Raw genomic sequence first — 19,765 nt, 5'->3', positions numbered from 1 at the left:
TGGTTCCATCCAGTAAGCCATGGCCAATGCTGGAGCAGTCCTAAGTATCAACAGTAAAAACAGCAATGACCACAACAAAGGGTATAGATTTCTCCATCAAAAATATTAACCCTTTTCCTTTTTCGGAAGAGGACTAAGTAAGCAAAGTAAACAAGATGATTAAATTTTTTTTTTTTTAATGAGGATTGAGTAAGCAAAGTAAATAAGATACTTACCTACAGTGGACCAAGATTGGATCCAAACTATTTGGGTTATAAAGTTTAACTTTACGTTTGAATATTAATAAAGAGGTTGGATGCATTGGTGCTCCATGATCTGACCAGGTGATGAAGTGAAAGTGTTTAACAATCCTTGTATTTTCATTCTGTGGAATTAGAGCAAACAGAATAGAATTTATTATGGATAGTGGATGAATGAATGAACTGATAACTGGTGGATGATTAGATAGATAGAATGGTGGATAGATAGACAGGTGGGTGGATGGGTACTGAGGAAAACAGACAGACAGAAGCATTGATGAATTTAATGAGGTAACATTGTAACAAATCACATTACTACTCTAACAATAAATCAATTCAAGGTGATTAGTGCCATAGTTTGACAAGAGAGCCATATTAAGTGCAAGCAGGCAAATAAATAATTTTTAGGGGAATCACAAAGACTGATAGATAGTGAAGTTAAAATTTACAGTAAGTATCATATAGATTCGGATAATCATTGAAAACATTTTCTTTTAAATAATTCTAGTTGGTTTATTACACAATTTATCAAATTGTTGATTTATTACAGAATCAAATCAGTGATTTGATTTTTTTTTAATTATCATGAAAACAATGCCAATGAGTCAAGAACATAATGGATAAGAAGAAGAGGAGTTAACACACTAGGTTACTTACTCTGTTAAGTTTAAATGTTCTAATAATATAATCTGTGAAAATTGCATTATCAATATTTTCCACAATTATCTCGCCATACTTTTCAACACCGGAATCTGGCCAATATTTTTCACATTTCTTCTTACTTGCTTCAACAGTATCTGTAAGCATGACTATTTTGCAAATATTTTTCTGCCATACCATTCTCCAGAAATCTTTCAACATGGGTTTGTTAGGTCCTGACAAAAAAAAAAAAAAAGCGAAGCACATATAAAAAAAATAAAAACAATTCTTTCTTTATGTGGTGGGAAAAGTTCAAAATAACTTGCAATAACCTGGATGAGTAAAAAGAAAGGAAAAACGGGAAATAAAAATATTAGCATCAATCACTTCTTCCACTTCTTTCTTTCTGTCACATACTCACAACCTACCTCAGATCAATCAACATCATCAATGTCTGTATGTCTCTCGCTCTCTCTCATTCTCCCCCTCCCCCTATTATCATCATTACTATTCAACCACTCTTCACTACCATTCACTGTTGGTGATCCTACCACTCCTTATCCATCATTCACTACATCCACCCATGAACCTTGTCCAATCTCCATACTTTTCACCTACTTTTTGCTACCTCCTCTACTTCTCATCCATTCAACATTTGTTCTTCATTCATTACATTCACCCCTTCTCTCATTCCCTACCACTCACTCCCCTATATTCTCTTGCAACCTCAAACTACCCACACTCCCACTTCTTCGGCCACCACTCATTTCTACTCACTTCATACCTCCAAGGATCCACAGAGACACCACATCATCACTATTTTATCTCTTCCCTGTTCCATCCCAGTCACCATTCCCTCTCTTCTAAAACATGAGTAGCTATGTAGTCTCTCTACAACAAGAAACCTCTTCTGCTCTGGCTCCTTATATCATGCTTTAACTCCTTAGCTCAAGTATAAACCTGCCTCTCTCAGGATTCAGAGTCTTGCAAGCTGCATCGGCAACTTAATTAGCACCAGTAGTACACAAAACAACAGCACCCAATACATGCTGCAACGAGGTTGGCATTAAGAAAGGTATTCCACTACTACAGAAACCATGCCAAAATAGACAGAGGAGCACATGTAGTTCTAGGGCCCATTTGATCCTGTCAAACTACCCAGCCTAGCTAGTATGAAACATGGATGTTAAATAATGATGATGATGATGTTGTCGATGTTGTTACTGTTTTTCAGCAGTGAGTAAAACATGTTTCTGTTCATTTATTTTAAGTTTCTTGAGTTTCCTTTCTTATGCATGCAAAACAGTTTCATCACTCATCACAAACAGGCTTGGTTAGCAGTACTTCTGTGCCCCCGTAGAGTGGGTCTTGAACAAGAAGTGGTCAGAGTTTTCAAGAAATTACCCATAGTCCTTGGGATAAAATTTTTATAGAATAGACCAGCTAGCTGGTCCTCATTATAGCTGAGAGTTTCCTCAAGAATATCTTCACTTTTACCTATCACTAATCCTCTATCTAATACTAACAAGGAAGTTCCATCAACCACATTGGTGAACTGGTAATGAGCAGTGAGTGCCTGGCAATATTCTAGATGTCATGTACTTAGTCTTCCCCACCTCTTTTTTTTGGGGGGGGGGGGTGACCCAGTACTGCATTTCTGTCAGAGACAAGCAGTAGGGAAAACACATCTGATAAAAGGTGAGCACACCTGTTCACTGTCGGTTTACAAAGATAATTTACACATCTTTGTAAATACCTATTTCTTTATTACCGACAGGGGGCTAAACACAGAGAAGACAAACAAGAACAGACAAACGGATTAAGTCGATTACATCGACCCCAGTGCGTAACTGGTACTTAATTTATCGACCCCGAAAGGATGAAAGGCAAAGTCAACCTCGGCGGAATTTGAACTCAGAATGTAGCGGCAGATGAAATACAGCTACGCATTTCGCCCGGCGTGCTAACGTTTCTGCCAGCTTGCCGCCTTCTTTGTAAATACCACGTCTTCAGTGCATGTCTGTGCATCACCAGCTAAGACATTCTGAGCACTCAACACAGAAAGTGTTGAAAGTAAATAAACCAGCTGATCAATGGAATACAACTTTTCCATAAGAAGTGAAACAGCAAACACTTTTATCTCATTAGACAAAATCTAGGGCAAAGAATAAAGGTCAGGAAAGTAATAACAACAAAGGTAATTTACATATTTGCCATCTCTGTGAAACTTTTCAAGAAGAGCTTTGGAATTAGATTTTACAGTTTTATTTTGTTAATTAGATTATATCAATGAAATCTGAAGTCATTCACTGAAACCATATTTTAAAAGAGCTGAGTTAATCTCCAGAACTGGGTTTTAGTATGTTAGACATTATAAGATATCATACAACAGTTCAAAGAGACTTATGATTCTATCTGCAAAACGGCTTATAAAACTGGTAAAATATGATAAGCTGTGAAGAAAGGCAGGAGTTTTTCTTCAACGTTACAAGCTGAATGACTGATTTAAAGAAAAATGATGGGGAAGAAGTGGCTTGGATCAAAAATGTTATAGATATAACAATGCTCTAAGAGGCAACATGAAAAGCTTTTCTCCTCAATAAAAGTATCAGTATGAATAGAGACTCTTACCTTGCGAAGCTACATATGCTTTTTCTCTTTTATAACCCTGAAATATGAAAAAGAAGAAAGATTAAATTATCCAAATTATCTTCAAAATACAATAGATCAAAAGTAATCTGTATTGAGATACAATGGCTGTGAGAGTTTGGTAATGGACTAATGACATTGAACAAATAGTCAACTAGGTAATAAATACATGAGGATTATCTGAAGTGGAAACAACAACAATATATTCAGAAACTTACATCAAGATATGAAGCATTAACATAATCAGAATAAGGATCTCCTGGAACCAAGTCTAAGTGAACTCGTGAATGGTCATCTGTTAGAATAAATAAATACATTCAGGTAAGTTTGTATTCAGACATGCAAAACAATGATTATTTCATATAACGCACTACAAAAAGTATTTTCAAAAGACTCTTTCATTAAAGAGTGTACATGTGTGTGTGTGTGTGAGAGAGAGAGAGAGTAAGATATATATATATATATATATATAAATATATATATATATATATAATTAATATAGGATAAAAATTTTTTCGGGAAAAAAATTTTATCAATGGCCAGCATATCAAAAAATGCCTTTAAAGGTAAAATTTATACATAATTTACAAGATAAGGGCAGAAGAAAAATTCTAATGTCAAATATGCCGAAACAATGTTTCGGCATATTTGGCATTAGAATTTTCTTCTATATATATATATATATATATGACAATATATCAACATAGGTGGTGAGCTGGCAGAAACGTTTTGGTCAGAAGTAACTAGCCCAGCTGCACACATGGCTATATGGTTAAAAAAAATTCACTTCCCAACCATACAGTTTCAAACTCAGTCCCACTAAACAAGTGTCTTCTACTACAGACAAATACATATACAAATATATGTATACACTATACAAACGTGTGTGTGTGTGTGTGAGAGAGAGAGAGAGTAAGATATATATATATATATATATATATATATAATATATATATATATATATATATAATTAATATAGGATAAAAATTTTTTCGGGAAAAAAATTTTATCAATGGCCAGCATATCAAAAAATGCCTTTAAAGGTAAAATTTATACATAATTTACAAGATAAGGGCAGAAGAAAAATTCTAATGTCAAATATGCCGAAACAATGTTTCGGCATATTTGGCATTAGAATTTTCTTCTATATATATATATATATATATGACAATATATCAACATAGGTGGTGAGCTGGCAGAAACGTTTTGGTCAGAAGTAACTAGCCCAAGCTGCACACATGGCTATATGGTTAAAAAAAATTCACTTCCCAACCATACAGTTTCAAACTCAGTCCCACTAAACAAGTGTCTTCTACTACAGACAAATACATATACAAATATATGTATACACTATACAAACGTGTGTGTGTGTGTGTGTTATATATGGTGACCTCATTTGTGCTGGTGGCTCAAAAAAGCACCTGGTGAACTCTGTAAAGGGCATCCAGTCATAGAACCTATGCCAAAGTAGACAAGGGCATGACGCAGCTCTTGGACTTATCAAACCCTGCCAGTATTGAACATGGACATTAAATAATGATGATATTATGGTGTGTGTGTGTGTGTGTGTGTGCATGCGCCTCCTCTTGTTTTGACATCATGCAATAGTTGTAAACTAGTATCACTGTCATTTTTAGTCTTCCATGATAATATTCGGTGATAAATAAAATGCTGTCTTACTTGGAAACAAGTGAAGGCTGGCAACAGAAAGGGCAACTGGGTCATATCCACTTAGCATCTAAAAGTAATCATGTTGTTATCCAGGTTTAAATGAATGTGTTTTTAATACATTTCCATCTCCTTGTCCTTAGGTTCTGTATTTTAGCACATGCCAATGATTTTGCTGTTATTTACAGTGAATATCTCATTTTACATGTTTCTACTTGTGATTAAGGCTTAAACTCTTTTATCTCAGCATTGCAATGACTTTCATCATTCTTTGTTCTTCTACAATATATTACTGCTATTGTTGCAATAAGATAGTAGGGAAATGAAACACAACACAGTACTGTAGCTGGTGTAACAATAGAAGTTACTTACATGCAATAATGTCTTTATATCTATTTTTCTCTTTATTTTCTTCTCGTTGAGCTGTAGTACACATTGCTAATAGACCTTCCGGAAGTTGCTAGATGGATAAATAAATATATTAAAACATTAAAAAATATATCAGTCATCAACATCATCATCGAAGAAAAGGAATAAATCAAGCAAATCTTATGATGGAAACATCTGTGTGAAATTTCTAAGATGAAATTGTTAGAAAGGTATATGTCTCAGAAGAAAATAAACTGTATGGGATATCATGATAAATCTAACATGGAATTATCAGTATGCTATATATCAAAGTATCCTGGGTAAAACATTAAACTGTAACCAGTGGTGAGGTTCCCATTTCAGAGTTTGGGGGAGTACAGAGTTGGCATTTAGTCACCATTGTTCCCTGTTCAACTCTGGCCAGGGGTAGTCGTACCTGTCAAGAGCTACCATTATGGGTCAAACAAAAGATGATGGCTCTGTGGTTAATCTATACTAGAGTCAAAAGACTCCAGTATAGATTAACCACAAGCTATTCCTGCAGGCTGCTGCACCTATGTGATGTGTGTCACACAGACCCAGCAATGTGTGGACATGACTTGATGTGATGTGGACCAGTCATCCTGTCTAAGTGTTAAACAGGCCCTGTACCCCAAGGATAAGTTCAAAAGATTAACAGAATAAAATGTAAATAAATCAAGAAGGATGGAAATATGGATTAACTTAGAATAATAACATGGTGAGATAAAACTTTAATATTCATTTACAAATACCATGACGATATCCCCTAATCGCAGTTAGGTGAACTATTATAGCCCTAAATATTGTACTGGAACTAAGTACATATACTCTCTTTTACTCTTTTACTTGTTTCAGTCATTTATCGAGCCTTTTATCAAGCAACTCGATCCCGGGACTTATCCTTTTGTAGGCCCAGTACTTATTCTATCGGTCTCTTTTGCCGAACTGCTAAGTAACGGGGACACACCAGCATCGGTTGTCAAGCAATGCTAGAGGGACAAACACAGACACACAAACACATCATCATCATCGTTTAACGTCCGCTGTCCATGCTAGCATGGGTTGGACGGTTCGACCGGGGATCTGGGAAGCCAGAAGGCTGCACCAGGCTCCAGTCTTATCTGGCAGTGTTTCTACAGCTGGATGCCCTTCCTAATGCCAACCACTCCGTGAGTGTAGTGGGTGCTTTTTATGTGCCACCTGCACAGGTGCCAGGCGAGGCTGGCAACGGCCACGGTCGGATTGGTGTATTTTATGTGCCACACGCATATATATACATATATACGACGGGCTTCTTTCAGTTTCTGTCTACCAAATCCACTCACAAGGCTTTGGCCGGCCCGAGGCTATAGTAGAAGACACTTGCCCAAGGTGCCACGCAGTGGGCCTGAACCCGGAACCATGTGGTTGGTAAACAAGCTACTTACCACACAGCCACTCCTGCACCTATGTACATATATGTACATATATGCCACAAAATCTCCCTAAACTAGACATCAATATGTAATCATTATCCAAGCTTACCATCAAATGTTCAGTGGAAGGTATAACAAATATAGAAATACAATAAGATATTTTTTCTGAAGTTAATCAGAGAAAAAACTAGATGGTAATGTTAAACTGGACAGTGTGTCAAGCCTAGCAGCTAGGGTAGAAGTGAATTTAAAATGTTTTTACCTAGCAAAATAAGTTACATTTTTGTACTTATATTTACCTTGAATTCTTTCCTGAAACCAGAAGTATTGTTGGCTTTGTTCGTTTGTATATAATTATAGAGATCTTCTATTTTAACTGGACTATTCATCTTCTTTGTATTTACATTCATGTATAATGGTTCATCTGTTTCTCCATTTTCAGATGGTTCAGGGGAAGAATGAGTTGTTGGTAATATATGACGACCATTTTCTGCAGATATAAAAAGAGGAATAACAAAAATTATAATAAAATATTTTTGCCATAGAATTTTTTTTTTTTTCCAATCAAAATATTTCAGATAGATATAAATATTATGCAACAATATAATTCAGTTTGTGTGAGAAAAAATGAGTCCTATTAACCATTGAGTAATAAGGACAACATGTAAAGACAGAGTATTGAGAGGTGGGCTCAGAAAAGATATCTTTATGTAATACATCACTCTTTAAATTACACTCGTGGCACTATTTAAACTCAACCGCACAGCACTTGTCATTGATACAGTGCTACCACTCCATCTCATGCAAGACCGAGAGCATAGCTGTCACTGACACAGTTCAGCTAGTTTCTCAACCGATTACATGATTACATCATCATTAACAGCGACAGTAGGACTTCATAGTTGAAAAGTATCTCAATCATTTTGTAAGGAAGATTCCAGAATACTCTGATGAGAGTTGCAATTAAGAGGGATAGGCTCTGTCAAGCTTGTTTATTGTATATGTCATACACTGCATAAAAACGGAGTTTAGGGGGTAAAGTATTACTCAATGAGTTACAAGACTCACTTTGTTTCTCAAACTAGTTAAGGAAATTACTTTTCTGCTATAATTACATTCATTAATTACAATTATATTCATTAATTAAAATATTCACACTCCATCACTAACAATGTGTCAACTTTTCATTTATGTCTCAAGTAAGATGGAAATAACCCTAACAAATGTTAAATATATTTTTAATCCATATGGCATATACTTTACTTTATATCAATAAACATTCAGTTTGAACCGTTGCCAGATTCTTGCTTTTATTGTTTTGTTTTGTTTTTAAATCAACATTTAATTCATTAATATCTATTTAATGAACTGAGACTTTCAATTGATTACATTTAATGAAATAATTTTAGAGAAACAGGGATATTACCAGTTTTCATTATGGAATTTAAACTATTAGCAAAACATGAATTCTGAAAAGAAAATATCATAGCAGACACAGATTCCTCTAAAAGTCAACTCAAAATAATTCCAAATCATAAATGATGTTAAAAAATACTATATTTCATCAGAAAATAAACTTTAATGGCCATTCAGTTAATTAATTTTCTTTCTTTTCTATACATATTTTTTTAAAGAATTAAAGAACTTAAACAGTTCGTGGATTTCTATTTTCTTTTAAACAATAGCTGTAAGATAACAGTGCTATAGTTATTGACCACATGGTTTAGACCTTACAACTACTATCACCACGACTAATACTATTTACAGCTATTGTGTTAAATGTCTCGATGAAAGAGACATAATTTTGCTCTCTTCGTTAGCCATGGTCAATAAATTAGGTTCTCACAGTTGCCCTACTTTACAGTTAGTTAAGGTAGTTAGCAGTAATAATTGTTGGCCGACTGAAGTAAATAAGGTACGCTTTGTTAACAAAATATTTTGCTTCCTCCGAAACATGAACAATTCATTAAAAGTAGTCAAGTGTAGCCAGTAATACATGAAAGTTAAAATGAAGAAAGAATGATACATAAAAATATGTAAGACATTACTACTGAATGTAAATACGAAATTCAAGACCAATTACAAAATTAATCATTATCCTGATGCAGGGTCCCAGCTTTATTATCAAAACTAACAGCATTTTGATTGCTCTTAATCTGATTATGTCTTCCACAACAAACTGCCTTGTTGCATACACAGGATTGGGTGTATTAAATAGTAAACTAACCAAGACCATCCAGGTGGTAGTTAAAGCTGTAACTATTAACTCAATGGTGTGACATGTCTTACCTATCTGCATTCTATCAACACTACATCAATCAAACTGATCAGCTGTGCAACTTGAGGTGCAGTCAAACCAACAAGATACACTCTACAGCTTTCATTCCACCTACTAGAAAGATTAACAAAATTTTGCTATTCTCTTATAAAAGAAGAAAACATTGGATAATGTGGTCCCAAATACAGTGTTTGATATAAAAGAAAGTACAGGATGGTCACAGTTGGAACATCTAATCTCAGCTAAACAACTTCATGCACTAACTTCATTTTACAGACTGAGTACAAAGCACATTTTCCAATCCTTCCATCTTCATTGATTTGCAACTCCCTTTCAGCCAATATTTGTGGGCTTCTGTGGGCTTCTGCCATATTGCTCAATCAATTAGATGAGCAGCAGCAATGTCAACTTTCCCATGCCTGCTTGGCTTCAATGAAACTTGTTGAAACAAAAGTTTTCTACAGCCAAATGCTCTTCCTGCTACCAACCTCAAGTATTTTCAAAAGCAAAGTGATAGTCTTTCAAACTAGCCTATGCCCAGGCAAGATTTTGTAGAAGATCGTAAACAAATGAAATCATTTGCATGAATGGTGACTTTGTTTTCAATCAGTATGAAAATGTCAAGATGAAAGGGAGATACAAACACACACACACACACACACACACGCATGCACACACACACACATGTGTGGGGTTTTTTTGTGGGTTTTTTTTATCAAAATCAAAACTGAGAGTTTGTCTCATGACTCAAGTTTCATGTCATATGATCTTCAGGTAAGATCACAGTCGGGAGACAAACTCTCAGTTTCAATAAGACATAACCTCCAACATGTATTGAGCACCCCTCTCACACGTCCAACATAAACTCTCTCACACACACACAGATAAGTAAATGTAAGGACGAGCAAATTGGGCACGGTGATATACAAAAAATATTAAATACATTTATTCCTCTTCCTGCTCAAGTTCAAATTTCTTGAGCACTACAGAAAGTATTCTATATAGAGAATACCTGTCTTTAATCTGTGCCGTGCCAGCCTCGCCGCCATGCCAGCCTCACTGCTGTGCCAGCCTCGCCTCGCCTCCGTGCCGGTGGCACGTAAAAAGCACCATCCGAGCGTGGCCGTTCGCCAGCCTCGTCTGGCACCTGTGTCAGTGGCACGTAAAAAGCACCCATTACACTCACGGAGTGGTTGGCGTTAGGAAGGGCATCCAGCTGTAGAAACACCGCCAGATCTGACTGGCCTGGTGCAGCCTCCAGGCTTCCCAGACCCCAGTTAAACCGTCCAACCCATGCTAGCATGGAAAGCGGACGTTAAACGATGATGATGATGATAACATATATGTATACATATATGACAGGTTTCTTACAGCTTCCATCTATCAATTTCTCTCACAAGACATTGGTCAGCTCAGGGCAATCACAAAAGGTGGATACATTGGATAATGTAGTCCCAGATATTCTATCAGGTAAATAATGTCTGAAATATCTTTGCTCACAGGTTTGCTGTATGGAAAACTGACCTGGGGCAAAACAACAACTTTATCCGATGCTGTATCCAAGCTCTATTCCCACCAGATCAAATTCTACTAGAAGCTGTTTGATATATATACTACCTAGATAATTTTTAGCAGTCTGAGAATCATGAAAATGACTAAAAGAAGAAAGAGACAAAATTTGGCCACAGTATTGCTAGCTTATATCAAAATAAAAATTTACAAAATAAGGGAACTCATCTAAAGAAGCCAATGGAATGGTAAGAGTACTTACAAAGTTGGAGAATGTCAAGAGAAATAATCAAACAAAAGAAAAAAACATGTCAACAAATACAGGCTTAAAGAAACAACAATCCATGGAAAGTAATTGATTAATTAGACTACTAATTTGAATTGTTATTACACAGGAATTGTGGAATTTTGAACAGTATGCTAGTTCAAAGTGTAAGTTCTGTCTCATTCATTATTGGCAAAATGTAGCTGAATAACAATTTACATTCATCTACAGCATAAATATATATATATGCAGCATGAAGCTTTGTTAGTAAGCAGGTCGCAGTCTCAAAGTGACGAAAATATTTTGACAAATTAAATTTAAATGTTGAAGTGAATCTGATGGTTTTGTGTGTTTCTTAAATGGCTTATAAACACCTTCCACACTGCAATTGTTTTCGTTCCAGCACATGATCTCAGATCAAGTCACTTGCTATGCAAGTACATCTCCATAATATATATATATATATATATATATATGATGACCATCCTGTATTTTCTCTCTGTGCACAGAACCTAGGACCTGATTTTCCAATGTCTTGTAAAATGTTTAGTTGTAGTTTGAGACAGACAGAACTGTCTACAACTGTTATTTCTTGCTGATTAAGTGACCATACAGAGGCACCCAAACTAGTTAGGTGTGTTTGTGAAAATTGATATAAAATACATTACAATCTACAGTATACGTTCAGGGAAGAACTCTCGTAAGAGACATAACTCAGGTCGAATTTAAAACTGTACCAAGATATACTTTGATGAAATTAGTACTAATCTTAGCACTGGGGTCAACATAATTGAAAGGAGAACCCCTTCATAGCTGCAATCCAACAACTGGTAGTTTTTGCTTGGATAGAGAAGGATAGTGTCCATAATTGTTTCAGGGCCTCTGAAACTGGAAGGAGGAAAAGAGAGGAAAGTCTCTTCAAACTGGAGACCAGGTCTGAATGTTTCTAACAAAGTGTTTTCATCAGGCCATAAAAGTGTAACAGCATTAATCTAGATAGAATACAAGAGTGTGATTAGGTATCTTCTCAAATTAACTCAGCTTAACACAGTAGACATACCTGCCAAGAACAAGGCAAGAGCTGCAAAACAGCTCTAGCAAATCACACATATAAAATATTTGATTGACATTGCTTGGGATATCCTGTACATTTGCAATTAATGTACAGTAGAAAAGATGACAGTGCATTTTCAACATTCCATTTACAGTTGAAGAGCTTGAAACCCTGTGCAAACATTTTGCTGTATCTCTGGACAGGACAAAGAGTTTTAAATAACCTCAGTTTATTTAGCTTTGGTGAATGTAAAGTTTACCTGCAATAGACAAGACCTCTATCTAAAGAAGCGAGTTGTTCTAGATCTGCTCTGCATAACAAAAAAGCTAATTAAATAACAATCCTATAGAACTAAAGGAGGTTTCACAAAACATTTATAATTAAAAGACAAGAACAAAATAGAACCTCAAATCAACATATCCAGAATATCAAATCTATTCCAAAATTATAGTTTTAAAGAAATTACATTCTATAAACTGCTAACAAGACATATTCGCTGTTTGATTCATTAAATTCGACAATACATGTCAATATTTAATTAGATATTTAAACACTATAGACAAGAGGCAAAAACCACAAGAAAAAAGGTGAGATCGTTACCACTGAAATATAAAGTAATATTAAATATTTCATAATAAACATGTTAATACGTAGGGAAAAAAAAAGGTAAAGAAAGAGTACAAAACGAGCTGTAGTAGATTCCAGACTAGAAATTCTACAGAAGGTTAACATAGATGAGATGGTAGCAGTGTGAGAAATGGTAAACATTCCAATAAATAATTGAGAAATGTCCATGCAAAAAAGTGTGAGGTCTAGAGCTAATAGCATCATGCTGCAAAGAATGCAATGCTGATGAAAAACAGAAATATATTGCTAACAACAGCAAAACAGGAATTGAAAATTAAATAAATATATACAAAGCAAAAATTTAATTAATATGCTAAATGTAAAAGGTAATTAAAGTCTAAGCTTGAACTAAAATGAACATGTTACTTTTGTATAAGATCTTAAATTTAGTTTATACAAAGAAATTAGCAGTAAGATAACTTATTTTCTATCTAGATTTTTCTATTTTATAAAAAAGACATAGTAACATTTTTTTTTTTTTTATCTAACTACAGTTTCATTTAATTTGGGGTTGACATTGCAGTTATACACAAGCAAATTTGTATGGCTGATTTGAACCCAGGGCATAGCCAGAGGAAATGCCGCTAAGCATTTTAGCCAACCCACTGCCCTCTTTGAAATGATAATAACAAGAATATCTTTATATAGCCATGATATCAGATGTATCAACAGACTGATATAATAATGGAAACAGTGATAGAGCCTAATATAACAATATCAACAACACTGACACTAATAAAATTCAGGTCACAACATCAATTATGTCCTGATTAACCAATAAAACTACAAGCATCACCTGTAATATATAAATTATAAGCCTAATTTCATAAAGCACAGTCATTTTTGTTGTTTATCCCAGTTCAATCCTGTTCGATCAAAGGTGCTCGAAAAGTGATCAATCCATCATATTATTCCTCCAGACACTGTAATTAGGGCTACAGTGTCCAAAATGTAAAATTAAATTATTTTCCCCACACAGCCTTTCACCTAATAAATGACTAGGCTGAGATTAAGTGAAGTAGAGACATTTCCTTTTTTTTGTTTTTTACATTTAAATCTTATTTTATATTTCATATGCATTAGAGATTTCATTAAAGGTTAAATTAACTTTCAGTAGAACAATAAAAAGTTATCTCTAAGAAATCCTATTCTACAAGACAGCTTAAAAGAAAACAGAAAACTTTCTCAAAATCAAATAACAATGTCAATATTATGTTTATTATATAGATGAAGACCATATTTAACCAATGCTAGAAATAGTTTGTTAACAATCAATGTCCATTTTCTAATGATGATGATGATAGTGGCAGACTTACTGGTGGAGAACAAAAATATTTGAAAGTAAGTTTGTTACAGAAATTTTGTTTTCTCTTTAAAAAAGAAAACTTTCATGAGAAAGATAGTACTGAGAGATCAAACTTGATCAAAATAGGGATTTTTTTGAAGATAGAGTTTAGTAAATTATGTGAGATATTACTGGTATAGTGGTGATGGGTTACTGACTGGTACATTTCAGTTCCTAATTCCAATAAGAAAGAGATGAGAAATACTATTTATATGATAACATTGATATACCAATACAACTACAATTACACCATCAGTGACTGCCTGATGAAACAAAGGCACCAGTAATAATTATCACAGCAAAATTACTATTTCAATATAGCAATAACAACAAGAGTGATAACCCAATATGATGGTAAGAAACAGTAATACTGAATCCCTGATATAACAACAATACAAGAAATAGTGTTACTCTGATATGATGTAACAGTTCTCCAGTCATACATCTGTTAGCAGTTAACTGCTAGACTTGTCACAGTTACAATACTGTAATGTAACATGAACAAGACATACGTGTATGACAGAACTATTAATGAAAATGTGCATAGGAACTCAGTATGATGGACATATTTAATCCATGGCACCAAAACACAAGGAGATCATTTATAGAAATAATAATAAGGCACAAGTGTGACTCTGTCACTGAAAAGTTTGCTTCCCAACCACATGGTTTCAAGTTCAGTCCCACTGCATGGCACCTTGGGCAAGTGTCTTCTACTACAGCTTTGAGTTGACCAAAGCCATGTGAGTGGATTTAATAGACAAAAAAACTGAAAGGAGGCTAACTTATATGTACATATGTATGTATATCTGTGTGTGTGTGTGTGTGTGTGTGTACACACTTGTGTCTCCTTATCTTGACATTATATAGTAGTTGTAAATGTGTGTCACTGTCATACAAGCAGTGTTGTTCATTTCCAATATTCTGCAAAAACATGTCTGGTCATGGGGAAATATTTCCTTGCTTGGAAATAGGTGAGGGTTAGCAACAGAAAGAACATCCAGCCATAAAAACTTTGCCTCAACAAATTCTGTTCGACCCATGCAAGCATGGAAAAGTGGACATTAAAATAATGATGACAGGTGATAGAAATAATGAAGATGAAACCTTTCAAAATGTAACTAACACATGTAAAATACAGACACAAGAACAGTCCCCATAATTAGAATTGTTAGGAAAAGAAGAGGATGACACAAAGAAAACAATGAAAGACTGCCAAGTAAACCTTCCTTCTGTGAAGTTCAGCAGATAGCACTCTAATGAAGTTACTCTTCATCTGTAATACATGGATTTACTTTTATGTTAAAGTGGCTGAATAGTCTTTTACCAGATTAGAGTATGTATAGATTGTAAACAGAAATATAATCACCATTTCTGACTTGGATACAAGGCAATAAATTTTAGAGAAGTGATATAGTCACTTAGACTCACTCCACAATTTCACTGTAACATTATTTTATTGATCTCCAGGAGAATGAAAGACAAATTCAGTGTTTGCAATATTTAAACTCAAAATTTAAAGAGATAACCTAAATGCTGTAGGGTCAAACAACCTATTGATTCTGCCAATCTATATTAATAGTCTCTTCTCAAGTAAAAGTAAATCCTTTCCGATGGGGTAAGAAAATGGGGCACGGTGTTGCTAAAGAAATGGTCACTTATCTGACAATAATAACTGTTTCGAATTTTGGCCCAAGGTCAGTTACTTTAGGAAGAGGGTTAAGTCAATTGCATTAACTCCAGTACTCAACTACTACTTATTTTATTGAACCCAAAAAGATGAAAGGCATAGTTAACCCCAGTGGAATTTGAACTCACAACATAAAGAGCCAAAAGAAATGCTGCTAAGTATTTTACACAATGTGCTAGCACATCTACCAGCTTGCCACCTTTACAATAATGATAATCTTTTCTACAGGCACCTGGCTGGAAACTATGGTGGAAGGGGGAAGTTGATGACATCAACCCCAGTGTCCAACTGGTACTTATATTATTAATACCAAAAGGATGAAAGGCAAACTTGACCTCAGCAGCATTTGAACTTTGAGTGTAAAGCCAGATGAAATGGTGCTAAGCATTTTGTCCAGAACAGTAACAGTTTTGCCGGCTCTTTACAATAATAATATAATAATCCTTCCTACTAAAGGCACAAGGCCTGAAATTTTGGGAGAGGGGACAAGTCAATTACATTAACCCCAGTGTTTCACTGGTACTTAATTTAACGACCCTGAAAGGATGGAAAGAAAATTCAACCTCGGTGGAATTTGAACTCAGGACGTAAGGACAAATGAAATTCCTTTAAGCATTTTGCCCGGTGTGCTAACAATTTTGCCAGCTCACCACTTTCTAATAATAATAATAATAATAATAATAACTGCTTCTAACAAAGGTACATGGCCTGAAATTTAGGGATAGGTGTTAATTAATTGTCTTGAAACAAGTGCTTCAGTGGTACTTTATTTTATTAACTCTGAAAAGGATGAAAGGAATACTGACTTCAACTGGGTTTGAAAACTTGAAACATAAAGACAAGAAAAGAAATTCAGTAAGGTCTGTTATCTGTTGCTCTAGCAATTCTACCTAAATCACCCACTAATGATGATAATAACAACAAGAACAACAAAAATGAAAAATGCAACTAAAACACAGTTTAATATGTAGAAAACAAAAATGAGACTTTGAAAACTGCACTTGCTTCAAAATTAAAAACAAAATTAAGACAAATTTGACATTGGCCAAAAAAAATTTTTTTTTTTTTTTTTAAAAACCAAAACACGAACAAATTCATACAACTGCAATTCTTAACTGTCCAATAGAAGGGGAGCATTCAAAAGAAGCTTGCAGAAGCAGCAACAGCTGGGACAGCCAGATTATTGAAAATGAATGCAAAGTAGAAATAGCTTCTGTGTTAAAGGAGCAAAGAGAGAAAATTGATTTTAAATGCCAGACGTACATGCCAACCCAATTTATACAAAGAGTTTAAATATCATTTTTTTTTTTCAGTATTTAAATCTTTATTTATTTCATTGCTTTTTTTATGTTTCATTTTTAGCTTTTGTTTTTTCTTTTCACTTTTGCTTTTAAAACTTCATTGTTGGGAAAAATATAAAAAAATTTTTTTTTTTTAATGAGATAAAACATTTATTTATTGAACACATTAATTGGATTCTTGAAAAAGTTTTTTTTTTAAATACATATTTTTGTGTGTACATGCATTAGTTTGCGGATGTGTATACACACAACACACACAAATGCATACGCTTACACACAAACTTAAAATTTACCTTTTCAAAACTTTCTTTTATACATGATATTCTTAAAAAGTAAACTTGAAAATAAAAATAAATATCTATACCTATGTATGTGCATGTGTGTGTATACATATATGTATGTATGTACGTATATAAATACATATATATGTATATAAGTAAATACATATATGTGTGTATGTGTATATATGCACACACATGTATATACATAGATATATATATGTATATATATATATGTATATCTATATATATATACATGTATATATATGAATGTGTGTGTATATATGTGTATACACACACACACATATGTATGCATGTATGCATATATTGTATATATACATGTGTGTGTGTGTGTGTGTGTGTGTGTGTGTGTAAATATGTATGTATATACATGTGTCTATGTGTGTGTGTATGTATAAATATATAAGCACGTATATATGTGTGTATGTGTATGTATGTATGTATGTATGTATGTATGCAGACATGTATATATGATATAAATCTACACACAAACATATTTCTATGTATATGGTCTGGTTCAAAAAGCTATCAAGTGAAACTTAAAATCCTAGTCAGAACAAAATTAATGATAAATTTGGCTATTTTCTGTACTGAATCTTATAATCAATGTGTTCCATTACTAATCTGAAACTAGCTTTTAAAAAAATGACATAACAAGCATATGCTAAACATGTCTGCAAATATGTGTGCACATATGTATATATGTGCATATGTATACAAATGAATACATCATCATCATCATCGTTTAGCGTCCGTTTTCCATGCTAGCATGGGTTGGACGGTTCTACTGGGGTCTGTGAAGCCAGAAGGCTTCATCAGGCCCAGTCAAATCTGGCAGTGTTTCTACGGCTGGATGCCCTTCCTAACGCCAACCACTCCGTGAGTGTAGTGGGTGCTTTTTACGTGCCACCCGCACTGGTGCCAGACAGAGCTGGCAAACGGCCACGAACGGATGGTGCTTTTTATGTGCCACCGGCACGAGGGCCAGGCGAGGCTGGCAACGGACACGAAACGGGGCGGTGCTGGCAACGGTCGCGAAACGGAAAGTTCTCTTACATGCCACCGGCACTGGTAACACATCTGCAATTTCCATTGATCGATTTCCATTGATCGATTTTGATTCTGATCGTCACTTGCCTCAACGGGTCTTCACAAGCCACCGGCACTGGTAGCACATCCGCAATTTCCATTGATCGATTTCGATTCTGATCCTCACTTGCCTCATCACGTCTTCACAAGTAGAGTGTCCCAAGAAGGGAAGGTATGCATACGTAGGCTGGCTCCATCCCATGTAGAAGGCCACGGGTTATGGACTCACTTGTCCTGCCGGGTCTTCTCGCGCACAGCACACTTCCAGGTCTCGGTCTCTAGTCATTTCCTCAGTGAGACCTAAAGTTCGAAGGTCGTGCTTCACCACCTCATCCCAGGTTTTCCTGGGTCTGCCTCTTCCACAGGTTCCCTCAACCGCTAGGGTGTGGCACTTTTTCACACAACTATCTTCATCCATTCTCGCCACATGACCATACCAGCGCAAACGTCTCTCTTGCACACCACAACTGATGCTTCTTAGGTCCAGCTTTTCTCTCAAGGTACTTACACTCTGCCGAGTGTGAGTACCGGCATTACACATCCATCGGAGCATACTGGCTTCATTTCTAGCGAGCTTACGCATATCCTCAGCAGTCACGGCCCATGTTTCACTGCCATGTAGCATGGCTGTGTACACACGCATCATACAGTCTGCCTTTCACTCTGTGCGAGAGGCCTTTTGTCACCAGCAGAGGTAAGAGCTCTCTGAACTTTGCCCAAGCTATTCTTACTCTAGCAGTTACACTTTCAGCACACCCGCCCCCGCTGCTGACTTGGTCACCTAGGTAACGGAAACTATCAACTATTTCTAGTTTTTCTCCCTGGAAAGTGACGGAAGTTGGTCTCAGAGCATTTTCAGTGTTTATTGTTCTTGAGCATCTGCCACATACAAAACCATCTTCCTAGTTAGCCTTCCTTTGACATTGCTGCATCTCTTATGTGTCCATAGCTTACACTTGGTGCATCTTATAGAGTTTCTACCTACACCTTTTCTACAGATCGAGCAGGCCATCTACCTGAAGGTTTTGTGATTTGTCTACCTTCCTACTGATTACGACTTTGGTTTTAGCTAGATTGACTCTGAGGCCCTTCGATTCTAATCCTTGTTTCCACACCTGAAACTTCTCCTCCAGTTCTGATAGCGACTCAGCAATTAGAGCAAGGTCATCAGCATAGAGGAGCTCCCAAGGGCATCCTGTCTTGAATTCCTCCGTTATTGCCTGGAGGACTATGATAAATAGGAGGGGGCTGAGTACTGAGCCTTGGTGGACTCCTACCTCTACCCGGAATTCTTCACTGTACACATTT

At 35.5% G+C, this 19,765-nt stretch overlaps 1 protein-coding gene across 3 annotated transcripts in view; it reads right to left on the bottom strand.

Annotated features, from left to right (window-relative positions):
* Nucleotides 1-19,765, bottom strand: part of LOC115214904 (receptor-type tyrosine-protein phosphatase T) — a 186,700-nt gene that overhangs the window by 22,919 nt on the left and 144,016 nt on the right. For all 3 annotated transcript variants that reach the window (XM_029783961.2, XM_029783962.2, XM_036505585.1), the window contains 6 exons: nt 7,300-7,490; nt 5,568-5,655; nt 3,746-3,822; nt 3,510-3,546; nt 897-1,114; nt 216-364 (listed from right to left, as the gene is read on the bottom strand). In XM_029783961.2, coding sequence (XP_029639821.1) covers nt 216-364; nt 897-1,114; nt 3,510-3,546; nt 3,746-3,822; nt 5,568-5,655; nt 7,300-7,490 — 760 coding nt within the window. The remainder of the gene's footprint in view (nt 1-215; nt 365-896; nt 1,115-3,509; nt 3,547-3,745; nt 3,823-5,567; nt 5,656-7,299; nt 7,491-19,765) is intronic.

This window comes from Octopus sinensis, linkage group LG8 (genome assembly GCF_006345805.1).
Source record: "Octopus sinensis linkage group LG8, ASM634580v1, whole genome shotgun sequence".
In the NCBI taxonomy this organism is placed as follows: domain Eukaryota; kingdom Metazoa; phylum Mollusca; class Cephalopoda; order Octopoda; family Octopodidae; genus Octopus; species Octopus sinensis.
Note: the sequence above shows the minus strand (reverse complement) of the source record. Positions and strands in the feature narration are given on the sequence as shown.